Here is a 13,932-nt window from a genome sequence, read left to right on the forward strand (position 1 = left end):
TGTATCTCTTTCGAACATTATAGAAGTATAAAATCCCACACATGAACAAGGATTGTAGAAGACAAATATTTTTGTACCACAGATATTAAATAAACAAACAAAAAAAAGCACACAAAACATTTAAGAAAGACATAAAAAATAAGGACTTTTAATGCAAAGTTGCATTAGAAGTTCATTAAAGTGTCATTATTTACGGAATCGGACTTCATGACATAATTATTCATGAAGACTCCTTCGTGCTCATCCCATCATGTCCTGTCAGTCTTATACACATCGCTATTGAAATAAAGTCTTACCCACAAGTTTGGAGTTGAACTTCTCTCGCATGAGTGCTTGATGGAAACCAGTGGTATCGACTTTAGGTTGCGTGGTTGTTCTCGCGCGCACACAGGTCAGAGATTACGTGTCTGGAAATCCACGTGGAAACAGTGGTTGAATGCCGCTTTAACAGACTCGTAATTACGCACAGCGTGGCACCGGCGCTCTCCTGGGACTTCTCCCTTTTTAAAAGTACTTTTTAACTGCTTGTGTGAGCGTGTGTGTCGGGGCGTGGCTCCTGTGTGAAAGTGATCCTCCTCCCTCCTCGCCCTCTCTCGCTTTCTTCTCTGCATGAAAACCTCTGTGTGAGGGAAGTTGTGTGACACACTGTTGCCAACACCGCCGGACATACAGATGCTGCTCGGTCGCTCCTCTGCTTGTGTGAGGACATCCAGAAGCGATGCGTGATCTCATTAAGGTAAGTCACACAGATAGTCGGGTTTTGGGTTTTTTTTGGTCAAGTTTCCACCAACCATCTCGTCTAAAAGTGCCCTCCTCACTTCGCAGCAGATGGCACCTCCTGCAGCCACTTGTGGAGTATTGCTGGATTACAGCACACAGACTTGTTGCCTTCTCTGGGACTAGAGGCGTCGCGGATGACCGTCACTGATGTAACCCACCTGCAGATTTCAGGCCGGACGCACTCTACTGAGATGAATGCACTATACATCGCTATTGAAGCAGTGATCGCTGTCCTCTCCATATGCGGCAACGTGCTGGTGTGCTGGGCTGTGGCGATCAACAGCACGCTGAAGAACGCCACCTTCTACTTTCTGGTGTCTCTGGCTGTGGCTGACATCCTAGTCGGCTGCCTCGCCATCCCCTTCGCCATAATCATCAGCGTCGGCTTGTGCCTGAACTTTTACGGCTGCCTCTTCCTCGCCTGTTTCGTCTTGGTACTCACTCAGAGCTCCATCTTCAGCCTGCTGGCCATCGCGATTGACAGATATCTGGCGGTGAAGATCCCACTGAGGTGAGTCCGCGCTTTGTCACTGACGGGGATTTTATTCTGGCAAACATAAGCAGGGAAAGCTCATAACTTGGACTGAATTCCCGAACTCCCAGAGGTGGTATTATGGATCTCTGCCCTAGGCGTCATCGTACGAGGGGGACAACATAACATAATAAAAATGATCTGCGTTTGAGCCGGAACTCGTTTTCTCTTCATTTCTTTCTATCTAATGAAGGGTTGTTGGGGATTTTAATAAAACATGGCATAACAATGAAGCTAGCTGATGAAGCAGATGTTTGCTTAGTTTAAGGATTGCTTTGAATAGATCAGATCGTCTCTTTACTTCAAACTCTAAGATTCTAAAAATAATTTTACTTTACACCAAGCAGAGATTCTTAAAAATAATTCCAGTTTTATAAAACCGTCGTTTTATCTCTTCAGGAAGGGTTTGATTTGTATTTATGAGGGAAAAAATGTAAGGCTTTTTTTCTTCCTTCTCTCTTTCAAAATTTTGTCAAAACGTCTTTGTGTATTCTCATTACAGTATGCAGGATAAAGCCACAGCCTACATTCTCCTACTTGTCTTTTGCCGCTGAAAATCAATTGTGGTTAAAATATGAGTTGGACCAGGGCACGACTGATATATCATAACAAGATGACTAATAATATCCTGTAAACTGTCACAGAGGCGGATGGTATTTTTTATGCTTTTTAAACAAATGCGATTTACTTTAAAGTATTTAAAGCGTTTTTACATTTTACATAGTTTATAAAATGACAGGTTTCATGTATAGTAATAACATGTTTAAAGGAAATAAAGTATGATGAAATATGACGGCTTGTATTAAACTAAGTACATATATTTATCACTGGGAGTAATGTTGCGCAATTAGAGATGCACCAATCAATCAGCCTGATCATTTTTAACTTTGATTCGTAACTGGAGCCCAATATTTTACAAGCGCAAAGATCTGATGTGTTTATAAAAGGATTTTCGCCACGTGCACTTTGAGTTTAATGATTTATTTAATGTTAATGAATGTTTAATGAAGAGTTTAGGTTTGGTGGCGATCTTGTAATAACTTGTAATGCTGCTGGCGAGGAGTGAGCAGCATATTTCTTTTCTATTTTAGTCTTAAGCATGATTTAAAAAAAGCAGAAATGGGATTAGTTGAGGGCAGACTCCACATGTCAGAGATCATTAAAAAAACAAACAAGGGCGTGCCGTGGTGGGGAAGGGAGTAGCGTGACCCATGTTGGTTGGAGGCCTTGAGTCCTCGACGCGGCCGTCGTAGGTTCGATTCCCGGTCCCGGCGATATTCGTTGCATGTTTTCCCCCCGTTCCTGTCAGCCTACTTTCATATAAGGGACACAAAAAACCCCCTGGAGGGGTAAAAAAACAACATGAATCATTATCAGCCGGATTGTTGGATCTGTACTGATAAAACATTAAAAACTTTATTAGCTTGTTGAGAAGAAATTAAAGTTATATCGTATTACTTTTTTCAAAATTTAGATTTGCTATTTTTAATTTGATCACCAATAATTGACAGTGATTAGATCTGAGTTGTTTTCGCTTGTCGACGTTAAATCTTCTGCTTCTTCATTCCCTATACATCTTTATTTACTCCTCAGCAACAAACCAAACTCCCCTTTCTCCTTTAAGGTTGAGGGTTAAGGAGTGAAATGAGTTTCAGCCTCAATCCCACCAAGCAGTGCTCTAATTAATCACATCATGATGATCATTTATCTGCAGCATTGCAGCTTCAGCTGAGAGCCACTCGCCTGTTTAATCACATTTGTTAAAAATGCAGGAGAAGCAGAAGCATGCAGATCTCCACTCACGCCATCTTCATATGAGATGAATGGTTTTTGTCTTCAGAGAGACGCACAGAGCAGAATCAGATCAGGGTTCTTCTGAATCCCCTATGAAGCTTATTACCTCATATAAGCTTGGAGTGATAATTGCATTATTGCACTCTGGGTTTATCCAGCCAGTCCTTTGAAATTCATCAAGTGCCAGGATGAAGAAAGTCTTCTTACTTCCTTACATATTTGATTTAAATTTGATGGTAAAGCAACAGAAATCCAACAGGTTGACATCTGAGTAACAATCATTGATTTTTTTTTTTTGCTAACTTTTTTTACATCACATGTTGTGATGGTTGGTAGGAAAAGGTTTTACTTTGGAAGCGTTTGGCATTTGAACTCAGCAATTTAATACATATTCTGTGAGTGAATTAAATGCCAAACGTACAGTGGAGCATCAATTATTGTAATTGCCAGTAATCAAAATTTGCCAATTTTTGCCGTGATTCGCATTGACAGATAAGTTGAATGCATAAAAACCAGCATATGTTTAGATCTAGTTGAGAAAATTCAGATGAAACGCAGAGGAAGCTTGCTTTTATGCATAAACAGGGATCAAACTGAGTAAATTAAAACCCAGGTTCAGCTGAATGTATTTGTCTGAGGAAGCCACAAAAGACAGTCAGAAATCAGTATTAGTGCAGCATTACACCAGTACAGCTAAACGTTGGTCCAACATAAATGCTGCTTTTAAATTTCACACCAAATGGGTTCATGGTAAACTCCAGGCTGAGTTTGAAATAAACATCCTTGGATTTCAGCAGGTGGTATTTCTTTCTTTATTTATTTATTTATTTATTTATTTATTTTTAGCTTTAAGTCACTGATTACTGTAAAGGTGTGTTAACACGTTGGTTTAGCTTTATCCTACACTGTGATTTTCTGTAAAAGTTGACACATAAGGGAGCTCTTGAGTCCTGGTAGAGATTTAACTTTAGGACACATCAGTTGCTGCTTAGCACGGTTCCTGAGCTCATCCCGTGTTTTCCGCTAATCTGTTTCCAACGCTGCGCTGCCCGAGGGCTCAGAGACCAAAACCATTCACGGTTGATTTCCGTGCTTTTCTGCTCCACACCGACGCCTGGCTGCTTTTTCTTTGTGTTCTGTTGACGGACACAAAGACGGAACAATAAAAACACAAACTCTTAGAAAATCATCGCAAACAAAAGTTTCCCCCAAGCAGTAATGTAGACGTGAATTCATCTTAATGCTTCTGATTCATCAATTAACTCTGCTTTGATAAATGTCCCATCAGGTGGGACATTTATCATGTTAAAACATGTTGTTTTGTTGGAACAAAACATGGTTCCAACAACCATGTTTTGTTGGAACATGGTTCCAACAAAATTAGCAGTAAATGTATTTTATTCTGATAAAATAAAAGAACAATATTTAGCAATATTTAAAACTAATAAGTGTCCCATTTCTTTTCTTTTTTTGTCTTTAAAAAAAAAAAAATTTTTTAGAAAAGGCTGAATTTACTGACATGTATTGTTTGCACTTACCAAAAACAAACAAAAAAATAAAACAGGGTTGAGTGATCAGAGACAAAAGGCAAAGCCTCTGGATCGATACTTGCCACTGAGTGTCAGAGCTGATAGCAGAGGCCAGTGAGCTGCACTCTGTCGGCGTGTGTGTGTGTGTGTGTGTTCTCGTGAAAACAGAAACAGACAGATCGAGCCGCCAGCAGGGACAGCGTGGTGCTGCTTGATATTTCCGTGAATTGAGGAGCAGCAGCTTTGTGATCAGATGGGAAGCGTCTGTCTGCAGGTGGTGTTGTTTTTTGGGCCGTGTCAGCGAGCTGCCGGCTCTCTCGGCGCGTTGTGGGGGCCGTTCGTGCCGTGTCGGATCCGCTGTCATTTCCATTACGCTCAAAAACCCCGGCAAGAAAGGACAGTCTGACACAAACTCTGGATGAAAGTTTCCTGCCACCGAGCGAGCGGCTTGTAAAGTCCCCCATTTGTACGTCTATTTCTGACCCACAGAGCAAAAGCTGAAGCTTGTCGCTTCCCCCCATGCAGAAAAGACTGACTGTTGTTACTCTGAGAGCACAAAAACACTCGAAGAATCCTGCAGAAATGTTCTCATTCTGAAAAGTTTTGCTTTGTGGGCACTGAGGAGTCCCGACAAGTTTGCTTTGTTTTTAATCAAACAATTTTTTTAATGGTTATTTTAGTAATCGATTAATCTGTCGATTAATTGTCAGAATAATTTTTTTAAAAGGCACATTTTGCAGATTTTTCATTTAACCACTTAAGTATTTTTAAAAATAAATTTTTAAATAAGGAAATTAATTTCTTATTGCCTAAAATGCAAAAACATCACATTCCTGAACCGGGTGACGCTAAAGCTATTTTCTTGAGGAGTTTTGCCTAAAAAATATTTACAGTCAAGGGAGTTTTTACATTAAATGTAAAATATTTTTGTACAGTTTTGGCTAAACTACTTGCTCTGAAAATGCTTATTTTATTTTCACCAAAAAGCATTTTTTTCTGTATATCCCAGTTAAAAATTAATCAATTACTAAATTAGTTGGCGATTGTGTCAATAATAGGTTAATCGTGATTAATCCGATAAGTTGTTTCAACACTTCAAATTTTTATATCGAAGATGAACAAAAACCTGTTGTAAAGTTATGATTTTATTTGTTAGGGGAAAATATATCCAAAGCAACTTATTAGAAATATACCGACCCACCTGTTCAATCGTAACTTGAATCTTATCAATCTTTTGGTTTTGGTTTTAAAGAAGTCGAGTTTTTCTGACAACGTGACTGAAAGAGCTAAAATAAAAACTACCAACACATCAATGCCAGCATTGGTCATTTTATGAAAAATAAACCAAAACAGATGAGACAGCAATGTCATGTGGAGCTCTGTCTGGTTTAGAGCAACACGAAGGCAAAAACCTGGAGATTTTTGCACATACTGAACTTGTTCATGCCTGTTCATGGCAATACGCTTTCATGCGTCTGTCTCCACCACAGCCATCACTATCAAAACATTAAAGTAGTTACAGATTAAACAACAACAGTGTGATGGATACCGTGACATGAAGACAACTTTTCTTGCTTTCTTTGACTCTGAACTCTACGGTTTCTATGCAAGGTGTAAGAATGAAAGTGACATAAGGTGGCATTGAAATGTCTAACCTGGAAATGTTGTGGAGTGACCCGACGGCTGCAGTATGCAGCTTTTACAAGAATATGTATCTTTTTGCATATTTGTTCAAACTCTCACTACGTCCTGACAGTATGAGACAGATGATCTGTGAAAAAAAATCAACTTCCTCCCAGTGCTATTATTGCCATCTGCAGAAATGCTCTGTCCCCAAACAAAAACAACCAACCGGAGGCAGGAGGAGAGTTTTAGCGCTGTCAATCACACATGTGTATGCGGTACTGGCTGGGTTTGATTGTTTTTTTATGGTTTTATTGGCGCTAGCGGCCTTTATTTGAGAGTGGTCAGAGAGGAAAGTAGGTAATGAGAGAGGGGGAAGACATGCAGCAAAGGTCTCCAGGCTGGGACTCAAACCTGTGACGTCCTCTTTGAGGAATAAAGCCTCCATATGTGGGCGGTGCTTTGGCCCTGTGCCACCACAGCACCCCTCTGGTTGGTTGTTCTTGACCAAGCATTGTATTTCTGCAGATGGCGGTAGGACCACAGCAAGAGGGTTAGAGGAGGTCGATTTTGTTGTTTTATTTCCAATGCAGATTATCTGTTAATAAGTTATTAATGTTACATACCGCAGCTTTAAACAAAATTCTCCAATGCGCCTGAATTAAAACAGCGTGTCAAAACTCCTCCAGCTGTTGCAAACGCTTGATAGCTCTGCCAAGAAAAAGCAGAAACAAAAGAAATCTGTAAGGAGGAAACGCTTGTTGACGGCTCAGTAGTTACCCGACCCACACAGCTGCAGGCTCTACATGCGGAAAACAAGATCAGTGTGTATGTTGAGCTCAGTGACACGGCCAGAGGCGTTAGTGTGCGAGTTTGGTCAGTTTGCAGGCCTGGAAACGCCACGATTCTGTCCCAGATAGAAATGATGAGAGAGGCCAGATGCTTCAATATAACCGAGCCACAACTCGGTGGCTCCCCACAACTCCAGCCCTGCTGCTCTTACTTCTCAGAAACAGCCCCTCTGGCTGCTTTCTGAGATCAACTCAGACACATCAGACAACTCTTAAGAATTATCTGTACCCTCATCTGTCAGAGAAAATTACACCTCGCTCTGCCCCAGGTGTCTGACTCAAACAAATATTGTGTTACTGGGTCGTGTTTTGCGGAGATGGAGTGTCTGCGTCGCGGCTTCGTAATGCAATGAAGCGGATTTAGAGTTGAAGAACGAGGTGAAACGCTGCTGGTGGCAGATATGGTTTTGATATGTTTTGGCTGGACTTCAAAACAGCCAATCCCTGTTTACAGATTCGTCACAGGGACAATGATGGGGAAAAGTGCAGCTTTGGGATCCAGAGTGTGCCGTGAGTCGAGGAGTGCTGCATCTCTAAGGATCAGCTGTGACATAATGCAAAGAGCTGCAGTGCGATGCAAAGCCTTGCAGTGTGTGTAGCTCTGTGTTGTTGGAGAGGAGCGGGTGTGATGGTGGGTTTCTTGGTTTCGTTCTTACAATAATCATATCTTTGCTGTTCATCTCACCGCGATTTTATGATTTTATCAGTCTTCCCCAGCCTCTTAGTGCCGTTTTGTAACACAATCAAATCACTGCTGCCTTCGTTTGTTATAAAAATGTTGTATATATCAAATATGAAATTTGACCGTAATTTAGCGTCTTGAAATTGGTCCTCTGTCTCTTTAAGAAAGTCCTCCTCGTTTTGAAACTCCACCTTCAGGAAGTCATCACATCGTTCCTCAGTTAACCCTTTAGCGTTTTTACCAGTGTTGCTCTGAGAAGTAGCTCCTATAAAGAGTTGAGCAGATGCAGTTCCACCAGTGTTTGCTAATTGGTGTTGGCTAGTCTGAAGGAGCTGCGTGGGAGAGTCGCGGGGGAGAACGGCAGCCCAAAGGAGGAACTGCATCTCAAAGGCAACGCTATTTCTCAACTGAATAGTTGCCATGGGAGATTCAAGAATCAAGCCCAGAGGATCTCAAAACATGCAGGTGAATACTTCCACAACATCCTATTAAATATTAAACTGTTTTATATGTCTAATAAGTACATAAATATTGATTAGGATTAATTTTGAGAAGGAAAAAAACTATTAGTGAAGTAATAAATTAGGAAGAAACTTTTAAATAAACTAAAACACTAATCTAAACTATAAAATATGAATTTAGGATTCTTTGTCATCAACTAAACTACAAAAGAAAATAGACTAATTTGTCTATATTTAGGATTTTTGTTGTTTTAACTAGATGTGTCTTTGATTAAAATTAGTGCATCTAAATTCTTGGTTTGTTTGATCTTATCTCAGATGTTAAACTTCAGTCAATTCCATGTAAAAACACGAACATTTTGAATCACTGTGGTGAAAGAATCTTAAAGTCAATAAATCAGTCAGCAGAGAAATCGAATCTGGAAGTGACTTGAGCCCGACATGATGAGGTCGACCCCCATCAGCGATGACATTTTCACCACTAAGGGGAAATTCCTTCAGCAGGACCTTCAGCTTCAGCGAAGCCTCGAAATTAACCCTCCATCAAAGTCATAGAAAACCTAAAACCTGTTTCACCATTGAGAGATCATGATGTAATCAGTTTCATTTATCACTGCATTTATCTGCTGCTTTAAAAACAGCAGATAACCCAAAGCAGAACTATTTCACGTTGCCTCCTTTAACTGATCCGTGTTTCTGAGCAGCGACAAACATAATCAACCAGTTGATTCTCTCCTGTTTATTAAACGCTGCTTTGTTCCCTCTAATCGACGAACTGCTGCAGAGAGGATTTTATCTTCTACAGAAGAAGCTTAAAGCCTGCCTTATGGTCTGTTTAGTTCTGTCCAGGTAGCAAATGAGTGGCTCTTCAATTTTGTGTGTTTTTAGTCAGGACTCAACAGTCGGAACCTAAAGGGATACTTCAAGATTTTCTGTGAAAAGATCATAAACAGTTACTATCTTGCCTATTTTAAATAACTACACATAGAGACTGAATCCAGATCACTTGATCCCGGAAACTAAAGTTAAGACGGGTCAACTGAGTTAACTACTACTGTCTTAAAACACAGTTAAGAGAAACAAATCTTATGGTTGTTTATGAAAAATTTTACTTTATTAACCTTTGAATAGAGAGTTACTTACACAGTCTGTTTGTACACATGGAAAATTGAGGTTATTCTTTCTGCTGTTCAAACAACATATTGATTGATATGATTGATTGATAATATTATGCTACTTATTTAGATTTTTATACAGAGACTTAAAGCACTTGGTAAATTTAGCACTTTTTAAAAGCTTATTGCATCACGAATTTTCTCCACAACATGGATGTCTGTCTGGAAATTACAGTCATTTGTCTAATTTGAAAGCTAGCAAAAGGTTAACTTCAAGAGAAGCTAGCTTACTAGCTTAATGGTTTAACGATGCTAACTAGCTACCTGGCTTCTTTAAGCCTGTAATGCAGCAGTTGGCTATGCTATGCAGCCGGATTCTTGATATCTCATTAAAGGACTTTAAACCAGCTAAACTAGGTTTTAGTAATTTACTGTGCTATATTATATTAGTGTAGTATATTGCTATTATAGTCTTTACAGAGCATCACTGGGAGTTGAGAAGCTCGTGGTTGGTTTATTAATCAGGCTGCGGTTGTAGTATTTAACCAGAAGACTCAATGAAGATGTGCAGACAGATTTACAGCAGAGAGTTTGTCTCCTGCAGGAACTTTGCACCAGTTTTCTTCTCACCAGTTAGTTGTGGGGGTTTCGCTGTGGACGCAGCTGGACTTTAAAGTGGATGTTGGGAGTGCTCAGGCCGTGTTTGCGTGTGGCGTGACACAGGTCGATGGCCCCTGGGGGCGGAAGTGGAGTTTGAGGAAGAAAGCAGAACAAAGATAGATGCCGGCGGGCTGTCGTCATGCCAGGACTAATCCGCTCAGCCGCTGGTTTGCTCGCTGCAGAGTGGGGGGCGGTGTTCAGGAGATGGGCCCTCTGGGAAGCGGATCCCATTCTTGCCGTTGTACTTAGTGATTAAAAGGAAGAAGGCGCGGGCGACAGAGACGAACAGCAGGATGTTGTGGGTAATGAAGGAAGAGCGCAGGCCATGATGAGCTCCGTGGTTTCCTCTGCTGGGCTGCTTTGGGTAGCATGTTTTTTATCATTTATGCCCCCTGGGGCGTCCCGCTGGGGCCCCAGCAGGGGTCACAGGACAGAGCCAGGGCTCATAAACTCATAGGTATCAGAATTATAAAAAGGAAGCGGCAGAACGGGATAATGATTAAAAATAATTTCTGCTGTTATGGTAACCTGACTTTTGTTTTACAATCAAATCCCCTGTAAAACCAGAACAGTGGTTTTCTGTCACGAAGCCCAGATTAAATCCACATTTCCATCACCGCAGCTCCGCAGAATAAAACGATTGTTCATTTATCATCATATTATGCTATTGTTCCATCCAGTTAATGCGGAGACCAAATCCAAGAAGTACTGCCAGAGGAGTTACAAAACAAAGCCTTGTAAAAGGCCTTGGACTTTTTCACGGTATACACAGAAAAACTCAATGTATTTTATTGAGATTGAATGTGACAGACCAACACAAAGTAGGACTTAATTGTAAAGTGGGAGGAAGCTGCAAAAAAACCCAAATCTATCTTTATTTCCTAGTTTCTAGTGCAAATATATTGGTACACTAAAAATAAAACAAAACTAACTTACAACTCACTTTTTTGCAAGATATAAGAGCTTGTTATGAGTCAATAGTTCCTTAATGTTGATTTAAAAAGTACTAGATCCACTGGGAGACAATTTCACTTATACAAGAGATGCACAACCCACTTTTGTTTTTAAATTTCCAATGCCAATACAGAAATCTGAGGTTTAGTATCGGCCAATACCAATCCGATACAGAAAAACAGTAAAGTGTTTCTTTTTTAAAAAAGACATAAATGTACCAGATTACAAATTTATTTGATAACTCTGCACCAATACAGAAAACTTAAATACACCAATAGCTTCAGAAGCTTGGTCAAACGTAAAAATAAAACAATTTGTTCAGTCAGTGCAATTAGGAGTATAAAAGCAAATATAAGAAAAAATAACAAAGAAACTGACAAAAGCAATAGGTTGACTAGTTTGGACAAAAATATAAAAATAAACTGCGTCAAATCTTTCAAATGGTTCAGAAAGTGCAATTAGGAACTCTAAATATAATGTAAAATAAATAATAAAGTATATAGAAGTAGACTGATTAGATCTGCCACCATTATCACCAATAGCTGATGAACTTTTTTCAATATCAGGACTGATACAGATGTAAATATCGGACCAGTCGTATCAGCATCTCGACTCGTACCAAGACATGTTTCCGATAACACGTCATCATTTTTTCATCAATATTAATTAATTATTGGGTTAAAACAAGCTGCTATATCTTGCTGGAAGGTTACTTGTCAGTTTGTTTTCAACCAGTTCAAGTGTACTAAGATATTTTCAACAAAAATAGTTGTGTTTTTGCAGTGTGCCACATTAATGAAGTAGGCCTCTTCTGTTGTCTGCAGGCACACATCAGTCTGAATGCCTGATCCTTTCAGAGCTCTGCTCAGTGTTAGTCAAGAAAAGCGTCGTGTTCTTTCCTATTCAGTGTGCAGCACTCGCAGCCAGACATATTACATGTGACACCTCCAGCTCAGACTGACCCCCGTGTTTGGAAGCGTGTCCCCGTCAGCGTCCTCGTGAGTCATTAGCGTGCGGCCGTGCCACTGAATCACTTTGAGGAAAAGGCATGTTGGGCTCCCAGCGTGGTTCACATGGTCAGGACGGTCTCAAGACAGAACCCAAAATGATTCACCCAGCTTCCCTACAAGCGGCCCTGATGTACAGCTGCAGCTCTGGGCTTCAAGTTTCAGCCAGGGAACATTTTTATGAGAAACCTACTGCAAGTTCTTGCTCATGTTTTGATCACCAGTGATGGCAAACATTGAAAAAGTAACTTTAATCAGATTACTGATTACCCCTTGAAGAAGTAACTTAGATTACTGATTACTTGATTTGGAAAGTAACTAAGTTACATTAAAAGTAACTTTAAAAAAAATAAAAAATTGAAGCTATTTTGTAAAGGTAACATCAACAATGTGTCTCCACTTATAAGGTTGAACTGAGGTCACTGGTTATCACTTTGAAACATGGGAGGATTTTAGCACAAATCTGTGATTTGAAAGAAAAGAACAAGTAAAACACCTGCTTCCTGTTCACAGACCAAGACTCGCACACTTTGATATACAAATAAAAGAAGCAGGAGACGTGTTACTTTCATTTTAACTCAACAGAGGCACATCGGACGTGGCTGCATGTAGATTCTGTCTGTGGAGAACAAATACCTAATATAAAAATACAGCATGTTCTTCGATTCCATTAAGCTATTTATAGATTTTTCTTTCAGTGTTAGTAGGAATTGCTTTTCAGCTGTAGCCATCTGTTTTGCTCAACCCTCTTATAATGCAACCAAACATTTTAATCTCTTAGCGATCTACACTTTGGTTTTCTGCTGCACTTTGAGTCTTTTTCTGTTGTAGGTTTGTTGCTGAGCTGTAGAACATCGTCCAGTTTGTTCGGTTTTGATTGTAGAAAGTCTTTGGTGTGTAGATCATGGTTGATCTGTCGAGTCCCGGTTCTGTAGCTCCTGGTGTCCCATTTGTCGTCGGAACTCAGAAATTCTGAATTCCCAGTCGGGGAAATCGACTGGAACGTTCCCCGAAGTCAGACTTCACTCGGAAAGTGGTAAGACCTACTTCGCATTTCTTTATGACAGTAACAGTGGCAAGCTGTGATAGAAACATATTTATTTTTCAAGACACACATGTAAGAGTGCATCTACAATCAAGGTTTTCTTAAGCAAACCACTTTTAATTCTGAACGAATTAGAAAAGCTGTTTGCTTAAGAAAACTATGTTAGTAAGAGGTACTACGGACAATGTCTACTTGGGTGTCACCATTTAGAAATGCTGACTTGTCCGACTACAATAACTGGAACTCTGCTATCTTGAGCGTGAACCAAGTCCGACAGTAAATGCAACACAGCAACAAGTCCAAAGCATCGCGTCACTACCATCGTACCAAACACGGTGTCTGTGTCTGTTTTCACCTAACTTTGTAAACCTCAACTGTGGTTTTCTATTTTGTTTCGAAGAACTCTTGAAAGCAGGTCACACTTTTCTGGTGTTTTTGTAAAATCTAACATGCCAACGATGTTTTCACAGTCTAACCTCAGGAGGAACTTCCTGGAAGAGCGACAGCAGTCCTCATTTCCTTTCCAACAAGTGTTTTCTCTGTGGAATTGTAGACCTCCAATTCCTTAGAAAGTGATCTGTAACGTTTTTCAGACAGATCAGATATGGAGTTTTATTTATAGTGGAGCTCATATTTGTTCATGATTAGATAACCATGTTGTTTGATAAGCAGCACCTGCAGACTAAACCCTGTTTTTGAGGCTGCTGCAGCATGTTTTGGTTGATATCCTCACTTTTCTCTATAGTGTTTAAGATCAGGTAGACTATAACAAAGACAAGACTGTTTGGGTTCATGTTGTTGCAGCAGATCTCTATCTGTGCCTTCCAGGTTTGATAAACCAGAGCTGGCTTTTGTATCTGTGTGCACATGAGCAACAGAAAATGAAACCAAGAGCAAAA

At 40.0% G+C, this 13,932-nt stretch overlaps 1 protein-coding gene across 2 annotated transcripts in view; it reads left to right on the top strand.

Annotated features, from left to right (window-relative positions):
- Positions 1-13,932, top strand: part of adora2b (adenosine A2b receptor) — a 17,893-nt gene continuing 3,961 nt past the window's right edge. The window contains exons 1-2 of one of the 2 annotated variants that reach the window (XM_044141358.1): positions 1-736; positions 826-1,291. In XM_044141358.1, the coding sequence (XP_043997293.1) occupies positions 915-1,291 (377 nt within the window). In that variant the 5' untranslated portion in view covers positions 1-736; positions 826-914. The remainder of the gene's footprint in view (positions 737-825; positions 1,292-13,932) is intronic. The other variant, XM_044141359.1, reaches the window with a different exon arrangement.

Source organism: Gambusia affinis, linkage group LG15 (genome assembly GCF_019740435.1).
Source record: "Gambusia affinis linkage group LG15, SWU_Gaff_1.0, whole genome shotgun sequence".
NCBI classification, from domain to species: domain Eukaryota; kingdom Metazoa; phylum Chordata; class Actinopteri; order Cyprinodontiformes; family Poeciliidae; genus Gambusia; species Gambusia affinis.